This window comes from Desmodus rotundus, chromosome 2 (genome assembly GCF_022682495.2).
Source record: "Desmodus rotundus isolate HL8 chromosome 2, HLdesRot8A.1, whole genome shotgun sequence".
In the NCBI taxonomy this organism is placed as follows: Eukaryota; Metazoa; Chordata; class Mammalia; order Chiroptera; family Phyllostomidae; genus Desmodus; species Desmodus rotundus.
Genome location: NC_071388.1, coordinates 202925847 through 202948360, shown reverse-complemented (window position 1 = coordinate 202948360; position 22514 = coordinate 202925847). Strand labels below are relative to the sequence as shown.

Sequence of the window (22514 nt, the reverse complement as noted above, 5' to 3'; positions counted from 1 at the left end):
AGCCGTCTCTTCCCAAGGAATTTGGGTCACAGCCTTCTCTCTACTTCCTTCCTGCTCTAAATTCCCTGTGCATGTAACAAAGGAAGAAAGAGCACCCAACTGTGTGTAGTGGAGAGTTCAAGTCATCTTTTTTTTTTTTAATTTTACAGTGTTAATTATATTCCTGTTATTTTAGCCGGAAGAATGCCCTTTAACATTTCTTTTCTTAATACAATATTTATTTTGTTTAAATTTTTTACTCATTGAAATGAGAGAAACAGGAAGGGAGCAAGAAACAGAGAAATCTGTATATTGTTCCTTTTATTTATTTATTTATTTATTTATTTATTTATTATTTATGCACAGGTTAATTCCTGTATGTGTCTTGAGTGGGGATTGAACCTGCAATGCTGGTGTGTTGGGACGATGCTCAAATGAACTGAGCTACCATGCAGTTGTAGTGGTGATGAATGCCCTCAGCTTCCATTTGCTTGGATAAGTCTATTTCTCCTTTAAGTATATAGAACAGCTTTGCTGAGTACTAATCTTCAACAGCAGTTCTTTGCTTTCAATATTTTCAATATATCATTCACCTTCTCATGACCTGTAAAGTGTCTGTTCGAAAATTGCTTGCAATCTTATGGGGGCTCTGTTGTATGTGGCAACCCACTATTCTCTTGCTACTTTCAAAACTCTTGTCTTCAAATTTGACAATTGAGTTATAAAGTGTGTTGATGTAGCCCTTTTAAAGGGTAAGGCAAAGGAGGGTAATGGAGGAAAAATGGGAGCAACTGCAATTGAACAACAATTTTAAAAATTAAAAAGTTTTAAAAAAATAAAGTTCAACCTATGTGGGCTTGTGGACTGTAAGAATATAAATGACCATTTCTCTCCCCAAATTAGAAAGTTTCCAATCATTACTGCTTTAAATAGGCTTTTTGTTCCTTTCTTTTTCATTTGACCTTCTAGGAGTACCACAATGCAATATGTTTCCTTGAAAATGTCTCCCAAGTCCTGTGGGCATTCTTCACTCCTTTTCATTCTCCTTTGCTCCCCTGACTGGATTATTTCAAATAACCTATCTTCTAGCTCACTGATTCTTTCTTCTGCTTAACTGAGTTTGGTGTTGAAGCTTTCTATTCAATTCTTCAGTGTAGTCATTGTCTGCTCTGGGTCTAGCGTGTCCCTTTAACTGTTTGATACTTTCTTTTTCTTTGTTGAACTTCTAATTTTCTTCATGCATTGTCTTCTAATTCAATTTTGTGGTCTATGTGTTGTTTCGTTTCCTGAATAGCAAACACTTTCTTAAAATTCTGCTCAAATTCTGCCTCCAGGTTAATTCCCATTAAGTACAAGGCATGATCCTGAAAAGAATGGCAAAAATAATGACACTTATTATCACTGTCATTAGACACATCACAATTTGGGATGATTGCAACTTTTGCCTAAAACACTTCAATTACATTAACCAAGTTAAGATTAAATCTCATGTGGCTAAAAGTATTTCCTGTGTCCTGAGTGCACAGTTATTTACTATTAACTAGGCAAACCTGGAAAATCACTACCATCCTTGGAGACTCTTACTCATTTGGTTTGGGTTCTTTACTTTAGTGATAATCTAAAAAATAATCTAAAGTCTTTGTAACCATAAAATATTATAGCTGTCTAAGTACAATCAGTGATATTTCTTTCAAATTGTCACTTGTATTTCTTTTTGGTGACTCCTATTAATATATGGTTCATTCACATATCAAGCAACCTGGAGTCTCAAATTTCTGAGAAGTTGGATTAGTAATATTTGGGGGGTGATAACAAGGATAATATGACTTTAGGACACAATTCTCTTCTCACTTTGTTTGGAGCAGGGAAGACGCACTGTTCTCAGTGGGCATCTCTTGTCTTTGAAGAGAGGAATGAGCTCTCAGGGGTCTGAAATTTTGGTTGCCGGGACACCTAGGGACTCACTGCTGTGCTCTATCTTGAATTTTAAAAGTCACTCACTCTTAGATATCTTGCTTGTATAGGCCTGTTATAGGGTGAGATAAACTGTAAAATTTCTGTACACCAAAAAATGAGGGCAGAGCGACTTAATGGAGGAAAAAAGGAAATGGAAGTGGGAGAGACACTTACTTTATTAAATGCCCTATGATTCTGAAAGATGAGGCACATGTCCCTCATAAAGCTCCCAACGTTGGGGTAATGCCACTCACTTAGATTCTTCTTTATTTTGTTCAACATCATAAAATTATCCATGCATTGGTAAGTCTCCACACTCTGGTGAAAAAATTATTAATGAGAGAATTTCTGATACAGTGCAATGTCTGCCTTCTGTGGATTCTTGCAAAATCCAGCCAAAATGCAAGGCGATGATAACAGCAGCTCATGCTCTCACTCCCATGGGTTTCAGATCACAAATCCCACAAACGCATGTGTAAAGACTAGGTAACACCTTGGCAACCTGTGATCGTGGTTTGTTATTATTACTTACATACTTATCTTGCTGTATTTGCTCAGGAGAGATGTTGTCTGAATGGCAGTAGATCTCCAAGAGGAGGAACTCACATTTCTGAAAGAGAAGGAGGATTTGAATGAAAAGTGACTCAGAGTGAATGATCCCATATGTGTCCCAGGTAGAGGTATGGCCACACTAGTTTCCCAGCAGTTTCCTCAAGCAAGTAGAGATCTGGGAATCAAACACATAATTCCAAAGCTATTTTTTCGGCAAGTCCTAGTGAGATTTCAACGCAGTTGAGACCTGGTAAGAAATGCAGACAGCTTTTGGTGCTCTTCCCCTCACTCTTTGACTGTTTGTGTTCTCGCATGTGAGTGGGAAAAGAGAAGTTTTGGAGTCAAATTCAACTCACCAGCTGCTCCTCAGGCCCCATCGGCCTTGCCAGGACCTCAGATTCCCTGTGATATTGCTGACTTCCTGAAGACTCCTTTATCCTGCAGAAAGTGCAACTCCATGGTCTCCTGAGAGGTCTGGGATAAGTGAGCAAAGCAAAGTCTCAGAAACAGCCACTGTTCCTATGGCTGCCACTGTTCTCCTTCCAGGAAAGGCTGATGGACACAGACTGAGAATGAAGGGGACACTTCCCAGAGTCTCTAGGTCCCCCATGTAGGGCCTGAGACAATGACCTTCTTTTCATCAAGGGTACCAACTGAGGGTCAGTAGGTGGAGAGTGGTGTCAAGATGAGTGGTGGACTCTCCTCTCCCCACTTGAGCTGCTGGGAGCACAAGGAGTCCTGCCTACTGAGCCTGAGTGCTGGAGACTGGACCTTAACCCCTAGGGGCCTAGGATCTCAATCCACCAATTGAAAACATGGCAAAAACTTCATGTTTCTTGCCTTTTCTGAATAAGCACAGAACACAAACAGCTGGCTTCCACCACCATGACTACAGTCCATGCTTAGAAAGCTCAGGAATGGACAGTAGCAGTTTGTCAGCAAAGGACCCAGCCACTGGCCTCAGTCTCCCAGAGGAGAGAGGAGAATACTCACCCCCCACTGTCAGCATCTTTCAACAACTCCTGTGATCATACTGCTGGACCCCATACCTCTGCCCCTGCTGTGTCCCCATCAGGACACATGAAGGAACCCCCCATAGGGAGTGTGCATGGTGGGAGGAAGGTCCCCTTAAAGGAGACAGAGGGCTGCGTCTCACAAACCTTTCAGTCTGCACAGGTGGGAGGTGACAGTACCCATGAAAGAATCTTGAACAAGTATCACAGCCGAAGACGTCTTCTCCATACTGGCAGATCTCACATGCCTCTGGCTTTTCAAGCTAGAAGGTAAAGCAATGTACCCACAGTGAGACCCCAGAAGGCCACCACTATTAGATTCTAGAATGCACAGCCTTTTGGGAATCTGGAAGAATAATCATGTTCTTCTGAGTGGAGATTTCAGAGAAAGAATGATTTTTCTCAGTGAAGTTTAGAGGAGGGATCTGTGTGCCAGACCAGAAATGTTTTTCCTATAAACCAAGAGATTCTAACACAGAAAGCCTAGCAACAAAACAAAACAATGATGTTGATAGAAAGTGAATCATCTTATTACCTTGTAAATAAACCGAGTTTTTGCCATAAAGTGTTAAATCTATTTGCCTACAACACAGTGACTAAAATGGTCCCTAGGAAGGTGGTACATTCAGAAATTAATAAGATGGCATAAACTTCTAAGAAAGCTTGTCATCCTGTTTTTCTTGGCTGAAGGCCACTCATGAGTTGAAGAGCCTGGAAGGGGTTCCCAGACATGGATTCTGGGCCTGGAAGGCCCCTGGACCCATGACAGTGCCTCAAGTTTGAAAAGACCCTGGAAAAGATGACCAGGTGATGTCATGAAGGATGGAGCTCTTTGGCTCTGGAAGCATAGGGAAGATGCGCCATAACTCAGCTTGGCATGTAAAATGTGGAGGCTCCATCTCTGAACACCCAAAGAGTATGGCACCTGCTCTGTTTTGTAAACAGAACGATGAGCCCCCCACCCTACAATCAATGAAACCAGATTTCTTACCAGTCTCAATCTGTGGCCTTAAACTATATTTAATTTAATTTACAGAAGAGGAAATTTGACAGTATTTGCATCCCAGTCTTGTAGCATAACTCTGACTCATTAAACCCAAGGGAATTTATAGAGCAGATATGAAGATACACTGTGTTGTATATAAACACGTGTATTTGACAAAGAACTGCCCTGAGACTGAGCCCTTTGTTAACGAAGAAAACATGGTGTAAGGACTAATATTAAAGTTCAATGTCAGGTGCTGCTGTGACATCTGGTAACATTGAGATGGCTTCAGATGACCTATCTGCACAGAACTCTCCCCACTCTGCTCTCCCAGATGAGGCCCCACAGCTAAACAATGCTCCTAGTCCAGGGGCCACCAGTAACCCTGCCCATCCTGGAATGTCAGCTTTCAGTTCCTTATCAGCCATGGCATCTTTCACACAAGCCAGATACAACCTCCCACAGAAACCAGGGGCCACCCCGTACTCCCCAACCCTTGGTTGTCCACTCAGTTCCAGAGGGAAACCTTGGTGAGGCCTGCAGGGGGGACACTGCCATCCTTCCTCAGTCAGGGAGTATATGAGAAGAATAAACACCTGTCCATCCATCTATCCAGTGACACATGCCATCACTTGCCATCCCCCAAACTGTCCATTTGACATCCTTCCATTATCGATGGGATGAAAATGAGGTGATTAAGATGGGAAGCCAGCCATTGAAGCCAGAGCAAGCCATACAATAGGAAACTCCAACTGTGAAAACTGTGTGAAGCACTCTCTAAAAGCCACCAGAATAAGATCAGCTCACAACAATAGTTGATCCCCAAAATTTCAGGTATGGGAATATTAAAGGACCTCAGAAAAAGGAAGAATAACTGTGAAAAAATAAAAATTTAAAAATAAATAAAACACATCACACTTTTAAAAGATAATCAGTATTTACATAAACCAGGAACTATTAGGAAGTATGGCTTCCCCTGGTTGCTTTCCTGGGTCTGCATTGTGTGAGAATCCAGTTTGAGAGTCACTTGAGGGTAGTTCTATCCCAGATGCAAACATCCTGACTATCCCATGGTATTGGAGAAACTCCTACCCTCTTCTGACCATGTGAGGTGACAGAAATGACACTGACTTGGGGACTGGCATACCCACTGGTGAGTGCTGGGTGGGAGGGAAGTGGGTCATTGAGGAGGAAAAATGGATGACAGTGTCCACCTTTTTCTGCTGTGAATATTTCTGATTACTCTGAACACAAGTGGCGTGCCAATGTTACTGTAAAACAGTCCATATGCGTGCCAGAGAGCCTCCCACATTGGCCAAGATGGTGGGAGCCAGAGGTTGTTACACTGAGCGTGCAAAAAGCTAGTCAGATAATTGGATAGAAAAAAGCCCTCCCCACTGCACTTACCCCCAATATTGTGCTAGGTTGAAGTGGGACCAGGGGGAGGCAGATCCATGTACCATAGACATTTAAATGGTGCAGGGGAAGGTGCAAGACCAAAGAGACATGTCGGATTAACCTGGGGAAAGAAGGGATTGATTTGAAATGAACCTACCCAAGGTGCATGAAAGTTAGGGAATTTGATTGGTCATTTTGAGAAAGCACCTGGTCTGTCCCATGCCCTAGCTAATCTAATCCCAGGGAACCAGTGCTCTCTCTCTTGCTCTTGATGTGCACTCACAGGTTGGACTTTCCTGTTCCCCCTGAGGCCATGTGACCTTAACAGCCACATTTCCCATGGTCTCCATGAGGGAGTCAGTCCCAGCTTATTCTCTCCCTCTCTCTCTTTCTCTTTTCCTTGCCCAGTGATATACTCATCAGTGTGCTTGCACGCTCTCACCTAGAACTGCCTGACCAAGTGGCCCTGGTAGCCACATAACCCATGATCATGTGGGCTCTACTCACAGGCTATAGGTGGGAGCAGCTGGGAATGAGCTAAATTGCCTGGATGGGGACTAAGACCACTGCACAGCCACCTGTGGGCTCCAGTGGAATGTACTTGAAAACAGAGCAGGTATTCTGGACACTGGCTTTATCTTGGCCTTGCTGAAGACAGTTTTTTGCATGGAAGAAAGAGATGGTCAGTGAGAAAGGAGCCCACCATTCTCCAAGGTCATATAGCACCTGAAGAAATCCTGTGACTTTTGCAACAGCATCTGCCTCACGAGTTTGGCTTTTGTAGCAACAGGTAGCTGAAACTCCATTTTGTTCAGTTACTTCATCATTCTCCTGGGTTTACTCCAGCAGCCTTACCGTTCTATCTCTTTTCTTTCAAATCCTTCTTTTCCTCCAACATTTTGAGAGAATCACCCAGGTTTCCATGTTTGGCTATTTGGTCAGCCCTACGTGATCAAATCCCTCTGGAATCCGCAGTTACATTGCTATGTCCACAGCTCCCAATGTCCAGCCTTCGTGCACATCCCTGTGCTCACCCAGCATCTCCTCCGGGACCCTTAAAGGACACCGCAACTCATCCAGTCAAAACTTGTCCCCACACCCACTCCATGTTCTTTCTTGGTGCTTCCATTTCATAAAACCTACAACATTGACCACAAACCTGAGAATCCATCCTGGGTCTATGATCTTACTTGTGTTCCAATCCTATCTGTCCCTATGCCACACAGTAATTTGTAATCTTCTTTTGATTGTTCCGTCGTCCATGTAGGGTCCACTGCATACAGAGATGCTGAGACCCTAGTGAGTATTTGCACCTTAATACATAAAGAAAAGTGGTTTGCTTTTCAAAGTCTATATTATATCTTGGTTGAGTACACAAAGATCAGAAATATGCCTCTTGAAGCAAATGGGAAGAGGAATTAGGATCATAGCTATGTCATCACTGTTAGTGCAGAAAGCAATAGAAGTTGAAAAGTCACTAACAAATAATTATTTTGAATCTTGTCTTCACTTTTCAGTGAAAATTCTTGGGTTGGGCAAATTTAGATTCAGGTCATTTTTTGCTTTTAAAAATGTTTATGCATGACAAAGATCAAGACCCAAGGACCATCTTGCCATAGCTCCCGTTCAATTTTCTGGTTGAATCCTGAATCACATTCCCAAACAGGACTGAGCCTTTTCCAGCACGGAGGCCTGGGGACAGTTTCCTTCTCCTCACTGTAGGACTCACAGATTACCATCATCACTCTCCAAGTCATGGTAACCCTCTTCCCAGAGGAACAAGGAAAGAAAAACTGTACCCGATGCATAAGAATCTGGCATCCTTCACCCTTACTCAACCTAAGGCCCGTTTCTCTTTGGCTCTTTGTTTCTTATGCCAGCTGCACAGATGAATTGCCCAAGGGTAGTATATAAAATGCTAGACTTCCTGTCCCAATGTAAGAGATTCTGATCAATTGGTCTGTGTTGAGGCACAGGCATAGGTGCTCTCATTAAGTCACAGAATGAGTAACTTGTGTAACAGAATCATCTATAAAGTTTCAAACTGGCTGTCAGGCACGGTGGCCAAGTGGTAAGGGGTTGGTCTCATATAAAGTTTTAAACAATCATAATGGACAAGTAATAGTTCAGATTGCTTAAATAAGATTTCATAGAGCATGGGATTCTAGCAATGTTACTTTACAAAAGTCTTCAGGTGCTTCCAGTACAGCCTAAGTGGAGATTTGGCCTGAACCAGTGTGGTTAGTAATGCATGAGAATATTATAAGTCAATGTTGATATGCCTGCAATATCTATCCCAGGGAAGATTATTATTAACATGAGTGAAGGTACTCTTGTTGGAACAGTTGCCTTCTCCTCCCCATGGACTCTTGGCTACTGGTAGTATGACAGGACCCTCTGGGTTTCCCTCTATCATTCACGGTCCTGGGAACCACACAAGTGTCCCAGAGAAGTTATCTACCACCTCCTGAGGGCATCACACTGAAGATAAAATGAATCCAAGATGTTCGGTAGTGTAGTTTTTCTTGCAGAAGGTCAGCCTTATCTTGCTTCCATCCAAATCACAAGAAGGCACCTGGCTGACCATTCACAGGAAACTGACCACTGTGCACTATACTTGCATTGTTTGTGTGTGTTCAATAGAATGACGTGGCCTCCTTCCCTTGAGGCAGTCTCAGCTTATATCTCCCTCCAGGGCTGGGAGGTCATAGACAACTGTGATCCACCTTAAGAGTGACCTGAGAAAGGGACATGTCACCGCCTGCCTCTTGGGTACCCTAGAATCCCTGCTTCCAGTAATACTTCCTTGGTAGACAATGAAGGTGAAACAATCCTTGAGGTCAGGGATATTATTTCAATCTTCCTCATGGACATCCAGCATTTTTATGCACTCAACTATATGCGCTTAGAAAAGTGATTACATGCTACTTCTTAAGCAAATGTTAGCATATAATAAATGATTGCTTTGGCTGAGTAGATAAGATTATTTGACAACACAGCTGCTGTCACCAGAAAGTATAAGTGGTCTTCATCAGGAGATAAAAAACTGTCAGGTGGTACCAAGTGCCACTCCAAAATTTAGAGAAACTGAGGGTTCCATCAGCAAGAGAATTTCAGGTAGGCAAGAGGAACCACCAGGTAGTAATGTATGCTGAGATTTACCACTTTGAGACACTTCATAGAAAATTGTTCCCTGTTCCTACAAAGTGTTGGAACCATGGAAAAGGATAGACCCATTGGTTGGAAGTTGCTAGCTCTTTTAGGTAATCCAGATAAAGTAACTCTAGACACATGAATAATGGTAGAGATACTGCTTTTCAAAGTAGTCACTGAATAAAGTATGTTAAGTATATTTCATCTTCAGTAAACTCAGTGCATGGAAAGTCCCAAAGATTGATATTTAGTTTCAAATTTGCAGATCATCAGATAATGTAAAGGCCTGGAGCTCATATTCCCAGTGTTAGATGATGTCCCAGTGGCCAGCTCTGTGTAAGCTAATGTAGAATTCTGTGAACATCCTGGGTGGCCATTTCAACCTGAAGTGTGTGACAATGGCACCTACACCTTCCCCTCCTTCTCAAGTTCTCATTCATACATGAACTTGAAAAAACTATCACTTTGTCCTGAATCTGCACTCACATTACGTATGTGTTTGTTGCCTCCACAGCCTTCTTCCACAGAGGGGGAAACCACTTTCACAGATAGAAAGGAAGCCTGCTCAGCACCTGAGCTGGAGCCAAAGGGGGGCATCAAAGTAAACAATTCTCCAGGTCAGCCCCTCACCTAGGCTACATCCATCTCCCAAAAGCTCCCTCCCCAACAGCACCATCCTCAGAAAAGACAAGTAATTGCCAATTGAGAAAGAATTCTGTTTATCGATGTGAATGTCTCATTGAGTAATGGTGGAGGACGTGAAAATATGAACAAAACCTGGGATTGAATTGAAGATGACTCCGTGATCTTGCTAAGAAATGTTTTTCTCTATTCCATAATCATGTGGGCATTACATTAGACATCCTCACAATGTCTTTAACTGCAACACTTGTACGAGTCTATTTTGATGGTTCCTTAGTATCTGAACATCTAATGGTTTAGCATTTACAGATAACCTGACATACAAACTAATGCTCAATGGAGCAACCCTGAAGGTTGCAAAATAAATAAATGAAATGAAATAAAGTTAGCAGAGACAAAGGAGGGAACAGTGATGATCACACAACCGAGAAACCATAAAAAATGTGCAGCACATATAAAATCCGTTAAATAATAAGAACTAGTCTAAAAGGATAATCACCTTTTTTTCCTTGCCACGTCTTCCTGGCAGTGGAGGCAGTTTTCCTTCCTGAAAGATAAAAACATCCCAGTATATGCTTAGCCTGTGTTTATGTTTTGTGAGTCTGGTAATAACCTGCTTGTAAATATTTCTTCTTGGACATCACACTATCAGCCCAATGGGAAACAATCCCTCTCTCCTCACCTGCACATACTATAGAATTCACCCATGGAACCCGGAAAATAATCTTCAGAAACTGTTTCCTTGCTCATGTGCTTTTCCCCTAAGTTTTCAGAGATTTTCCTTCCCAGTCTCTTTGGCACCTCTCCCCTCCTTTGGATTCCCACCAGTGCCACTCACACCTGCCTCCTCACACCAGGGCTATTCAACTAACACGCACGGGTCCCACACCTACAGGGTGTCACACACTCTGGACAATGTTGAGCACACAATCATGGACAAACCCTAGAGGGGTCTAGAGAGACAAAAGGAATGCATGGAAGGACAAGAATCATACAGTGTGAGGAGGGCCTAAATAGTGAGTTCAGGGGGCCCAGGGAAGGGGTGACCAGGGCACGTCAGTCAGGGAACATTCAGACAGGAGTGACATGGGAGCTGAGCCTTGCAGGTTGACAGTAGGTTTTCTTGGGCTGAAAGAGAATGAAGCCATTTCAGGGCCCCATGTTGCCTGAGATACCTTTTTAAACATGTCATGTCACACCTCAGGAGACCTCATTGGTTCTCCACTGTCTCTGTCATGGTATTAAACTCTTTAGCCTGACATTAAATCTCTCTGCAAGCAACCCCAACTGATGGATTATGCTATATCACACACAGCATTTGAACCCACAGAGCCACAGTAGTGGTGGTTCTGGTTTCCATGCTATTCTTTCTCTGGGCTATATTCTGCCCATTTGTTGGACCAGAGACTGTCTTCTTTCTCTCAGTGCATGAAGTTGTCTGCCAGCACCTGTGTCAGAATGCGACCTTTCCCTCCTGCAAGCTCCCGAACTACCCCACAATGAAAGAGCTCTTTGACAAATTGGTGTGTTGTCTTGTACAGAAGTAGAAGTGTCAGGTAACCCTCCCCTAGGAAAGCATAAAGTCAGGGGTCTCATCGTTCTACAGGTAACTCAATATATGTTGGGTAGTCAATCAGTAACCTTATGTTTGACCACAACAAGGGAAGTCACACCTCCTGCCCATCACAGAAATACCTCCATTAGCACTTGTAGGGTTTTCCCACCACAGCGCAGAGTTTTCTTCCAATGACTTGCTTTTTTATAGCCTCCTGCGACTACAAATTCACTGGGGGTGAACCAATTTCCATCTTCTGTCTTTATAGACTTCACTGTGGATCCTATAAGACCAGGATAAGTTGATGCTGAAACCCCCTCTGTCTTTACAGCTCGGACACCAGCCTCCCACCACCCTGGACCTGGGGTCACCCAATTTGAACTCAAGATCAATATCAGGGGAATGTGGCCTCCCTTTTTAAACATCAAAATCCCCAAACCCAGCCTTCAAGTCACCTCCATGGAGATATGTGAGCTGCTTTGTGCTCACATTTTTTGACCTTTATACAACAACAAAAAAATGTGATCATTAGTATCAAAATCCACATTTTGAAGTATTCCAAAATCACCTGCAAGGAAAAACAGTTATTCCAAACAATGAGAAGATTTCAATTTGCTATTGGATTCTGGAGACAGGGAACAGGCCAGACTCTCTGGTGGCCCTGGCACAGTGTGGAGGCAGAACGTTCACTGTGGACCGAGACCCCTCCTCTAAGTGGTAAATTGTATGAGTTATATCTCAGTAAAGCTGTTTAAAAACATAGTTATGATGCAGACAATTATATTAGTTGGTTTTCACTATCCATTTTAAGAGAAATCTCCTACGAAGTTCATCACAATAGGTAATTATTGAAAAACTTTCTAATGTTAAAATCACAAAACACGTTATATTCATTATGTAAACTAACTCTCAAAGTCACACCAGGTGGCAGGTATATAAATATTACCCTTCTCTTAGATGGGAAGTTTCAGGCTCAGGAAGGTCCCAGTCTTCACACTGTCCCTCTCAGCAGGGCTGAGGCTGGGACGCAGGTTTTCTGATTCTCAACTCTGGGATCTCCTCACTACATCTAACCCCCTGTCCTGGTGGTGATTACCCAGAGGGTCCACAGGATGTGAACGTGCAGGCTGAGGGCCTCTTCCCTGTTATATCTGATTCAAAGTAGAAAATGCAGTACTTTCCACCCATACACTGATGATCCTGCACTTCTCTTTGGTCCTTTGGTCATCCTCACTGGCACTTGCACATGGGGGTGAGCACTTAATATGCACACTGCTCACAGTGCAGAAACATCATCTTAGGGGTCCTTCCTTCTTATTTTAAGCCACAGTGGGGCCTCAGTTTCTTGAATGATGAGTAATTCACATGGGTAATTCCATCAATTCTTATGAGTCCTTTAAATAAGTATTACAAATTAAAATACACCATTAAACCCACCTTCTTGCAACTTGGTCTTATATAACAGGCCTGTCATCTCTCCACAGGTCACAGGAAGTATTTCAGAGTGAAAATCCACAAATTCCTCTCCCTGCTTTTTTGACCCTGAAAGAGAAGTTTTTCATTTTGTCTCATTCCACAATTGCACATGTACAACTTTCTCCCATGTTGAGGTTGTTTCTATAAAGTCATAGGGGTACTTAGACAACTTTATCCCACAAATCTCCAGAGTTTCAGAGTCTTTCTTCCAGTGGCAATTTTGATACATAACCACAGAATGTCTGCCTTCATTCCACCTCTCAAACCCCCCACAATCAGCATGCTTTAGCAGCGACACCAGGAGTCAATACAACTGTCTTAGGTCCCCAGTCAGCCCCCTGATTCTTACGTGACAGTGACACATGCAGCTGCTGTCCTGCCAAAGATATTTCACTCTCAGCAGGCTCCTCTGCATTCTCTTGTCTCTCTGCATTCTGCACTGCATTCTCTTTCTGCCTTTACATGGAGCTTTACACATTGTGCTGTTCAGGATGATTTATGTATCTCTGAGACAGCACAGGTTTTCTCTCCCACAGTCTGCCCTCCTCCTGAGTCCTCTGTAGGTCTTCAGCATCCACATTTCTACTCACAAACTGCTCAAGGCAGTCTAGGCTTTTTCTATCATCCTACTTAAAATACTCCAGTGGCTCTGGCCACTCACTGCCCAAAGCCACTGCCACAGTTTTAGGATTGTTTTATTGCCATACCCCACTATTAAGAACCTAAGTCTGAATTATTCCCATATGTTGCCCTATTTACTGCAAATAATGGCTTAAAACAACGGGTATTTACCACCTAATCAATTTCAGTTAGAATTCTAGCACTGCCTCGCGGTGCCAAAGTTAAGTTTTTAGCAGGCCTTCATTCCTTTCCGGAGGCTGTAGGGGACAATCTGCTCCCTTTACTTTTCCTGCTTCTTAAGGTCCCCCACATCCCTAGTCCCTCCTCCATCTGCAGGGCCAGTGATACCGCACCTCTCCGACTGTTCCTCATAGTCACTTCTTCCTCTCTCCACAGCCAGGAAAGGCTCTCCACCTTTTCAGGCCTATGGGAGTATATTGGGGCCATCCAGGTAATCCAGGATAATCTCCCCCACCTCAAGGTCCCTAGTGTAATCGCATCTGTAAAACTCCCTTGCCATTTGAGATAACAGATTACAGGTTCCAGGGATTACGACATAGACGTCTTTGAGGAGACTTCATTCCACCTACTACAATATTGTAAATAATAATAATGAAGAAACTCTGGTGTTTAAAACTCATTTCTCACATTGAAAGCAAGTAAAATCTTATTCACTCTTACATCTTTTTCTCTTGGCTTTTTGTAAGGTAGAGGGGTCTCCAGGATGCATAGGGCCTGGAAAATAACAAGTGGTAGTGAGAAAACAGAAATGAATAAGTAAAAGCTACACATTTAGGATAACTAATAAACACTGCAGGACACTTGAGTTTATAGGATATTTGATTTCTTGTTTCTCTCTTCCTTCTCAAGGAAACTAAAAACCTACTTATTTGAGAAGTAGGAGTCCAGAACTTTACCAAACACCTTGAATACCCCTGTACTTCAGTTTATGCAGGAATAGTAACAGGTTTTCCATCCTGTCCAGGTCTTAAGATTGTTGTGAGATGTCAGCCGGGTCCCCAAAGAGGAGAGCAACTACATTAATTGTTTTGAACGCCCGCAGGGTTTGGAAGCAACGGAAAATGTAGCCAGTAATGTATAACCAATCAACTTGTAAAGCTTATAACTCCTCACATTGCTGAAGGATTTAGAACAAAAAGCCGTGGTGATGGTCATTTCTGTCTCTTCTCCTCTGAAGGAAAGAGATCGTTATGAAATGAAGCAAAGACCCACAGTCCTTTAGCTCATATGCAGAATCTAAAAAGTTTGGAAAACAAACATTATTTTCATAGGTTTGCAGCTGACTAACTTGGAAGTGAATCTGCACTTAGCTGCCATGAGTCCATGTAAAATTTCCATGTATCACACCTGGTGTGAATTCCCATATTTTACAGCAACGTTAATGTATTTGAGAATGAGGGTCTGCTCTAGACCTTGTTGGGGTCTTTTGTAACATACAGGACTTAAACCACAGCGTCTTTCTAAAACAATAAAACATTATTTGACATGTGGTTTCGAGGTTTTGAAGAAAGGATTTTGGATGTTTCCTAGGAGCCCAGGCTGTTATTTCTGCCTCTTTTGGTAAATTTACATGTGATGTGTAAAGATCCTTAAAAACTCATAGATGCAGAGAGCAAACTGATGGCTCCCCAGCAGTCATCCGGCCTAACCTTTAGGATGTTATAAGCATAACTAGGTATATTTTTTTTGCAAAGCCATGTTCAAACATCACTTTATTGGCCAATGTCATGTCGAGGGTCATCTGTCAAAAGCTATAAATGGAACTTGATAGTCATAACCAAAAACTTTTCCTTGTGTCCACAACTAAGAAATAATTAGAGTCTGTTGAATTTCGAACAGGTCTGTGACAAATTGACCCACAGCTGACTGCCCAGCTGTCTCTGTTCTGTACAGAACAGGTGCTGAGTATGCGAACATCACTGTGTGGTCCAGCACTGGGGGTGACGTGTCTCCCAGCATGAAGTCAGTCAGGAGCACTGCTGTCCTGCCAGAGCCCTCCAGCCAAGCCTGAGTTTAAGTGGTTTCTTTCTTTGCAGTTTTATTTATTTTTATTTATCTATTTTAATTTTTATTGAATTGATGGGGTGACACTGGTTGATAAAATTGTATAGGTTTTCCAGGTGTGCAATTCTATAATACCTCATCTGCATATTCATATTGTATTGTGTGTTCACAACCCCAAGTCAAGTCTCAATCCATTACTATTTATCCCCCCTTTACCTTCTTTTACCTCTCCAGCCTACTTTCCCTCATACTGTTGTCTGTGTCTACACTTGAGGGTTTTTTTTATTAATCCCTTTACGCAGTCCCCCCCTTCCTCCCCTGTGACACCTGTCAGTCTTTTCTCTGTAGCTGTGAGTCTATTTTTACTCAGTTTGTTAGTTAATTTTGTTCTTTGCAGTCTTCAAAGTGGCCACATGAGAGCAAGGCAGGACTGGGCTCCCGCACATGTCCTGAGCTCAGAGGAACAGGAGCCCTGACCTCTGACTCCTGCTATCCTGGAGCCCAGTGATGGCCATCCTTACCCTCCTGGTCAGCACCACTTGTCGCTGCAGAGCTCCCGGCTTCTGAGCGCTTTTCCTCTGCACTGAACCCCGAAGGCGCTTCAGCACTTCTCACTGCAGAAGGAGCAAATGTCCCTTGAAGGTCTCAGTGTGTGACAAGGAACTCAAAGGAAAAAGTTGGGAAGCTCTGAAAACCCAGGGCTAGAATGTCCCTCCCTCAAACCCCCATGATCTGCCTTTTGTATTCACGTGACCTGTAGGTCAGTACTTTATCCTCACTGTCCCCTGAGCCTCGGGTGGAAATATTTCCCTCTCCTTGGGCTCCTCTGCATTGTCTTGGCCCTCTGCATTCTGCACTGCATTCTCTTTCTTCCTTTACATGTAGCTTTATGGATTTGTGTTTGTGTCTGTAATTGTGTTAATTATTAGCTCTGCTTCTCTCCCAAGGTGGTCTTACAAATCTTTAATCTTCTATTAAAGAAGTCAGATCTATTATTTGGTGGCTTCCCAGAATGACTTGTAAAATAGAGCCTGGCCCCTCCCCTTCTAAATTCTATTGTGTTCCAGTCATTGACCTCTTTGGGTTTATCTGGCACAGGCATTATCCTAATTAACACAAAAGTTAAAATATGAGCTATCTTAAATTAAAGCAAATTTGCATTTTACTATAAGGGATACAGCAAAGAATTAGAGGGAATCTTTTATAGAAAACACTGTTCATTTGTAACCATGGAACGTTCTTATCTGCTCTTACTTCTTTTGCAATGTATGTTTCCAGATGTAGGTGACTTTAAGTCCATAGACTCTATAAAGTAAGAGGGAGAAAACAGTTATTTGTTTGCAACAGTCTCACAAATTCTATGTCAAGTCACACAGCAGATAGGGTTTGTGGCCATCTCAATGCTGAGGTGAGCATTTTCCTTTTTCCTGCAACTGAACCCAGTTCTGGCACTCAGGGTCAAATTCTGGGATCCTGTCCGGCTCCCCCATTTGCTCTCCATGTGAATTTGTAAATGACCTTCAAACACTGCTATCTCCAACATCCTCACCTATAATGCTGGGGTAACCTCTGTACCCTGTTTCCCTATTAAGGTTCTTGTGAAAACAAAATGAACCTTTATTCACAAAAGCCCTGTGAAAAATCAAAATGTAAGCCAATAGTTTAAGTATCATTTGGATTTCAGAGTGTTGGTCTGAGCCAATTTTTCCAGTAGTAATTAAATATCAGCACAAATTATTCTTTGAAGATACTTTAAGTTTGGTACTAATGACATATTGTCAACAAATACAGAAATTCTGTGCACACTCTGCTCTACAGGATACAAATCGTGTTTGTAGAGAATAAGTATATTATTCCAACTCTTTAGCACTAACAGATATGACAGTGTGTAAGAAGACTGCCATTTACTGCTGTAGTGTATTACTGCTACATTTTCAATGTATCAATTGATTGGGCTCACCTAATTAAATATCAGTTTATAATGCCTCTTGCTTACTCCTATTTTCCAATAGAGTCAAAGAAGTTAGATGCTCAAAAATGCCCTAGAAGTAATCAAATCAATGCACACAAAGAATGTCAGAGTAAGATTCATCAGGAATACAGTTTTGTCGTCCAGGAACACAATCCTAGTATTCCTCTGTAGTGCAATTCAGATTCATGAACAGGTGGCTTCTTGGGTCTCTCCTCCTTTGCTTGATTCTAAGGAGTCAGCTTACCCATCACTGCACATAGGTATAGGATTCTTCAGGTGTCTCAGTGTGTGACCAAGGAACCCATTCAGCAGGAAATTCCCTGATAAAACTTGGAAACATCTTTCTTGAAAACCCATGGAAAACATAACCTGTCCATAGGCCACCTGATCTGCCCTCTAAGTCACCTGCCTGGTAGGTTAGTGATAGCCTTTCCCTGTCCCCAGAGCAGAGACTAGTCACTGGCAAGGGGCCCCTCTGCTCTGTTTGAGCCTTACCTCCCTACATTTGTCTCTCTTCTACCTCTTGCCCCTTCTATTGTCATTTCAATAAGTCAACAGGTCTTAATCCAGTAGCAGAATTAAGTTCACATTCCTGCAGCCCAAGCTTTGAGCCCCAACCTCCTTACCAGGTTCCATTGTTAGTGCTGAGGTGGAGGCTTGGGGGAGGGCAGGCATGTCTCCATCATCAAATTTTGCGGAGGCCTCACTGCTGATCACTACACAGAGGAACAAACCTTTTAGTGTTTCGGGGTGGCAGCACGGAGCCCACAGACAGAAAAACCCCTTAAAGAGAGCACTGGGAAGACCTAGAAGCTACTGAGATTCCTAGGGCCTGTGCCTAGATGTGTGTGATGTGCAGGTTGCTCCAGGTCCTACACAGAAGGTGGTGAGAGGGCAGCTGTGCCCACCCTGCAGCTCTTCTCAACCCCACCGTCACTCTGCCTCCCACCTCCACCCTCACTCTGCCTCTCATCCCCTCCCGCATTCTTCTTTCCTCCCCTCTCCTTCTGTTACCTCCTAGCTTTTCTACCTCTGTCATTTTTTATCATCCCAACACATCTAAACATCTATTAAGCTAGAAAGAAGGATCAGAAAGAAGTATACATGAAACCTAATTTTAAAAATGGAATCAAATTATATATATTTTAATATTATTTATTATTTTTAAATGGATTTATTGGGGTGATAGTGTTTTACAAAATTATACAGGTTCCAAGTGTACAACTCGATTAAACGTCATCCTAACGCTGCATTGTGCACCCACCACCCCAAGCAAAGTCTCTTTATTCACTTCCGTCTGGTTCAGCCGAATTTCGCTTATTGTGCCGGTTTCCAGTGAAGGGGAAATTATCTCTTTATATTTCTCCTTGTCTTCATGTTTTTTGTTTTTTGTTTCATCCTCTTTCATGAATATCTTGGATCTCTGAATTATTTCCCTTTTCTTTAACTCTTACCCCAATACCTTCCTCTTTCTGAATACAGAAGTATAATCCCTGACATCAATATGTAAATTTACCTGTTCTGTTTTATATATTTGTCCAACTGTAGGGGACATTTTTCTGCTTGTTCCCTCCCCTTCCTATCTGTAATCAAGGCCAGGAGGACAGCCCCTATGGGCCCGAGGTGTCCCAGACCCTTGCCAGTGCCGAGATTCCCGTCACACATTATTTGAGTCAGCCTTATCTATTATGTCAGATGACTGGTTACAGTCAGTCCTTGCTTGGGCTTCCCATTCACATCCTGAATTTAAAAGATATCATTAAAAATAAAATGAAAACTTTTCCTTCACTATATCCACTGGTCTATAGAGCAAGAACTGATTCAGTTTTCGCGGTGGAGTAGCTCTGCTCCTGGAGCAAATTACAATGAATGATTTCATTGGTCTCCCCAAAGGGAGTGAGCACCCTCACTGCACTTAAGCCCTTCTCCCTGTAATCCCACTGCAGGCACAGCTCCCCCACCCTCTCCTTTCCTGCTGCTCAGCTCTGTCCTTCCTTTGAACCTCTTTTAATCCCAGGTTTTTGTGTTATTTGGCTCTACTTGTCAGAAGAAAGGCCTATTTCCCTGGGACATTTGATGTTGTGGACACCTTACCTTCTCAATGGTATTAGGAACAGCCCTTTGTGCTTTCTGTGTGGAGACCGTCTCCTCCATTCAGACAATGCCTGGTCCTCTCTCTACCAGTTCTTCATTCATTGTCCTTTACTCATTCTTGACATAGTGTTCTTAGTGTCTCCTTATTTTTTCTGTTTATTGGTATTTATTTCCTTCTGCATCTTGCTGTATTTGTACTTATTTCTCTTCATATTTATCACAGTTACTCAGGCTCAGCAGAGTCTAGTGTGAAACACAGGAGGTGCCCAGGACACAAGGAGGCACTGAGAACGAACCAGCTCCTCCTTACATGTGTCCCAGGGTCTCCCTGCCTCACCCTAGACCTGGCCCTGCTGGCCCACCTGATTTTCCAGTTTTTCCATCCTCTGATATGTTTCTTATTTTATCCTATCCTATTTCTGTTTATTCATCATTTTTGTGACCCATGAATGCCTCTTCTATATCGATTTTGTCATTCTGTACATTTTCTTCATTTCTAGCACTCCAGTCATCACTGCAGTCTCCCCTGTGCCTTTACCCACATTCTGGGGTCCCTCCACCTGCCAGTTCCTCTCCACACTCATCAGACTCAGACACTCAGTCTACCCGCTTGCTCAGACTCTTGGGCACGTTGTTCATTTGCTTGTTGGCTTTCTAGTGCATTGCTGTTGTCATGGGTTATATGTTTTCTCTTCACATTTATCTGTTCTGTTCAGAGAGGTGCTCTGAGAGCCCATTTTCAAGTGGGGCTGTGCCTAAACCATGTTTTGATTCTTAGATATTTTATTTGCTCTCTCCATCAATCAGGGTCCAACAGGAAAATACAAAGCTTTATAAGCTTTCAGAGCTCAGGGAATTTAACCCAAGGAATTAGTTATACAGTTGATGGAAGAGCTGAGAAGTCCAAATGGAAGAATGCAGCAACCCAAAGATGGTTAACAGGAAGGTATGGGAGGGACCAAGGGTGAGGTCATGTGTCAAGATCGCTGGGTTGGTACAAGCTGGAGCAAGTCTGCTCTACTTGGTGGGAGCTACAGTCACAGTAGATGCATCTACTGCCAGAATTGCTGCCCAAGACAGTGAGTGGGAAACACCAGGCTTCTCCCTTGCTTCCACTCTCCAATCTCTTGCTAGTGTCTCCCAGGCTAGGAATCCAGCAGGAAGCAGTACAAGAGAGCTGGCAAGCAAGTCTGCAGGGGTCTGTGGCCAGGGTTGGAGAGCAGAGCAGGAAATAGTAAGGAAGGCGTCCCTGAGTAAACCCCCCAGGACCTGTGCACCAAACATCCCCACAATGAGTCTTCTCTGCTCATTATTGATTTCACTGACCCATCCCACTCTGTTCCCACCAACCTCAACACTGTATAAATGGAAGAATATGTTTTCAGTGCCCTTGCAGTTTTTTCATTTACTTCCTTTTTCTCAGCAAAGTAATTTATGTACAGATGGTTTAAAAATTAATTCCCCCAAATGTAAAATAGAACATATGCTGGGGTACATGATTTGTGTCACATCTACAGTTCTTAGAGCCTCTTCTTGGGTGTGGGCGGGGCATTAGACACACCCTTTTCCACTCCTGTGCATGTCACAGTCAACTGTCCCTGCTGCATCAGACTCTTGGACACATTCACTGGTGGTTTGTTATGCATTATTTGGGTTATAATGTCATTTTCTCCTACCCACACCCCCAGCCCCCACATACTCTTTGAATCCCTTCTCTGCTCATTACTAGTCACAGTTCCTTCCTCTCAACCCTTCCTGTTCCCACCAGCAGCACTGGTGATGAACTGCAAGGAGTAGGGATTCATGCATGTTGGATGCATGTTAAATGTTACCTTTTTGTCTAATGTGATTTGCTAAAAGTATAGTGGTGTTTTCAAAAATCACTCTGGAAGATATTTTTCTTTTATAAAAATGTACTACTTTAGAACATTCTATATTAAATACCACACCCCACGGAAGATACAGATTACCCCTTCCATGGTGCAAGAAGTTCCCCGAATCTCTTCCATGTCACTCATTTGCAAAGTAGAGTCAGTGAATAAAGACATGAACTTTATTATACACTAGTGTGATGTAGGTGAGGAACATGTGCCCTCAATTCCTCTTCCTGGGCCTCAGGTTGGTATGGCCTTAATCACTGCTCCACGGCCTGGGGGATAATTAAACCCACCATGGACATCAGTGAGAAGGGAAAATCTCACAGTTTATTGCAGTGGTTAATAGCTTAGACTCGCCCAGATACAAATGATAATTATCTTTATACATAGTAATACTTAAAAACGTGTGTAACACTGATGAAGTACCAGGCATGGCTGAGAATGCATTATGACATAACTTGTTTAAAATCCATCCATCACACTGTGAGGGAGGTACTATTATCTCCTCCATTTCATAGATGATAACACTGAAGGACAAAGAGGGGAAGTCACTTCCCCAAGGTCTCAGGGTGGAATTGGGAGCCAGCTGTGGGTCACCAGAACTTCTGCTCTGACACTGCCCCATGGCAGAGTTCAATCCCTAGTCTCAGCGGCTGAACTTGCACAAATAGTCCAAGTCTCCAAGCTGATTCTTTGTTTTCTGAAAAACCCAGATGACATACCATCACTTTAAGTGTTTGAGAAGATTACCTAAAATATTGCCTATATTACCATAAGTGATATGGTGACTGATCAGAAAATTAACTTTTCAGGATTCATGTTTTAAATTTATCATATTTTAAATATTTTAATAATTTTAGTGTGTTATAGTTAAGGAAAGGTTAAGAGTTATAAACAGTGGTTATTGGTTTGTAAAATATCAAGTGCTTGTTCAGAGGCCCATCTGCTATTTTTGAGCAGCTTCAGGCCTGCTGCGCTGGGGATGATGGCAGAGGGTTTGCACAGGTGCACATGGTGCCATATAGTAAAGGGTTCAACAGGTGAGGGACTCTCCCCCCAAGAAACACAGTCATCACCGCTGACCTCTCTCCAGCAATGTGGTCACAACTGGATGTGGCATCAAATAGATGAGGCCACAGCCTATTTCAAGCAAGACAGATGCAGATGCCACAAAGCCAGGCACATGGACAACAGGTCCCAGAGTTGTCAACAGTTG

The 22514-nt window shown here is 42.8% G+C and overlaps 1 protein-coding gene across 1 annotated transcript in view; it reads right to left on the bottom strand.

The window, feature by feature from the left end:
* Positions 1-289: 289 nt before the first annotated feature.
* LOC112307604 (nuclear body protein SP140-like protein) overlaps positions 290-22514 on the bottom strand; it is a 33931-nt gene continuing 11706 nt past the window's right edge. Inside the window, exons 6-17 of the mRNA XM_053919175.1 lie at positions 17954-18043; positions 16610-16660; positions 15877-15969; positions 14012-14065; positions 12671-12775; positions 11374-11516; positions 10178-10225; positions 3648-3763; positions 2844-2961; positions 2468-2545; positions 2110-2253; positions 290-1343 (exon numbers count right to left, since the gene is read on the bottom strand). Of these exons, the coding sequence (XP_053775150.1) occupies positions 1215-1343; positions 2110-2253; positions 2468-2545; positions 2844-2961; positions 3648-3763; positions 10178-10225; positions 11374-11516; positions 12671-12775; positions 14012-14065; positions 15877-15969; positions 16610-16660; positions 17954-18043 (1169 nt within the window). The 3' untranslated portion in view covers positions 290-1214. The remainder of the gene's footprint in view (positions 1344-2109; positions 2254-2467; positions 2546-2843; positions 2962-3647; positions 3764-10177; positions 10226-11373; positions 11517-12670; positions 12776-14011; positions 14066-15876; positions 15970-16609; positions 16661-17953; positions 18044-22514) is intronic.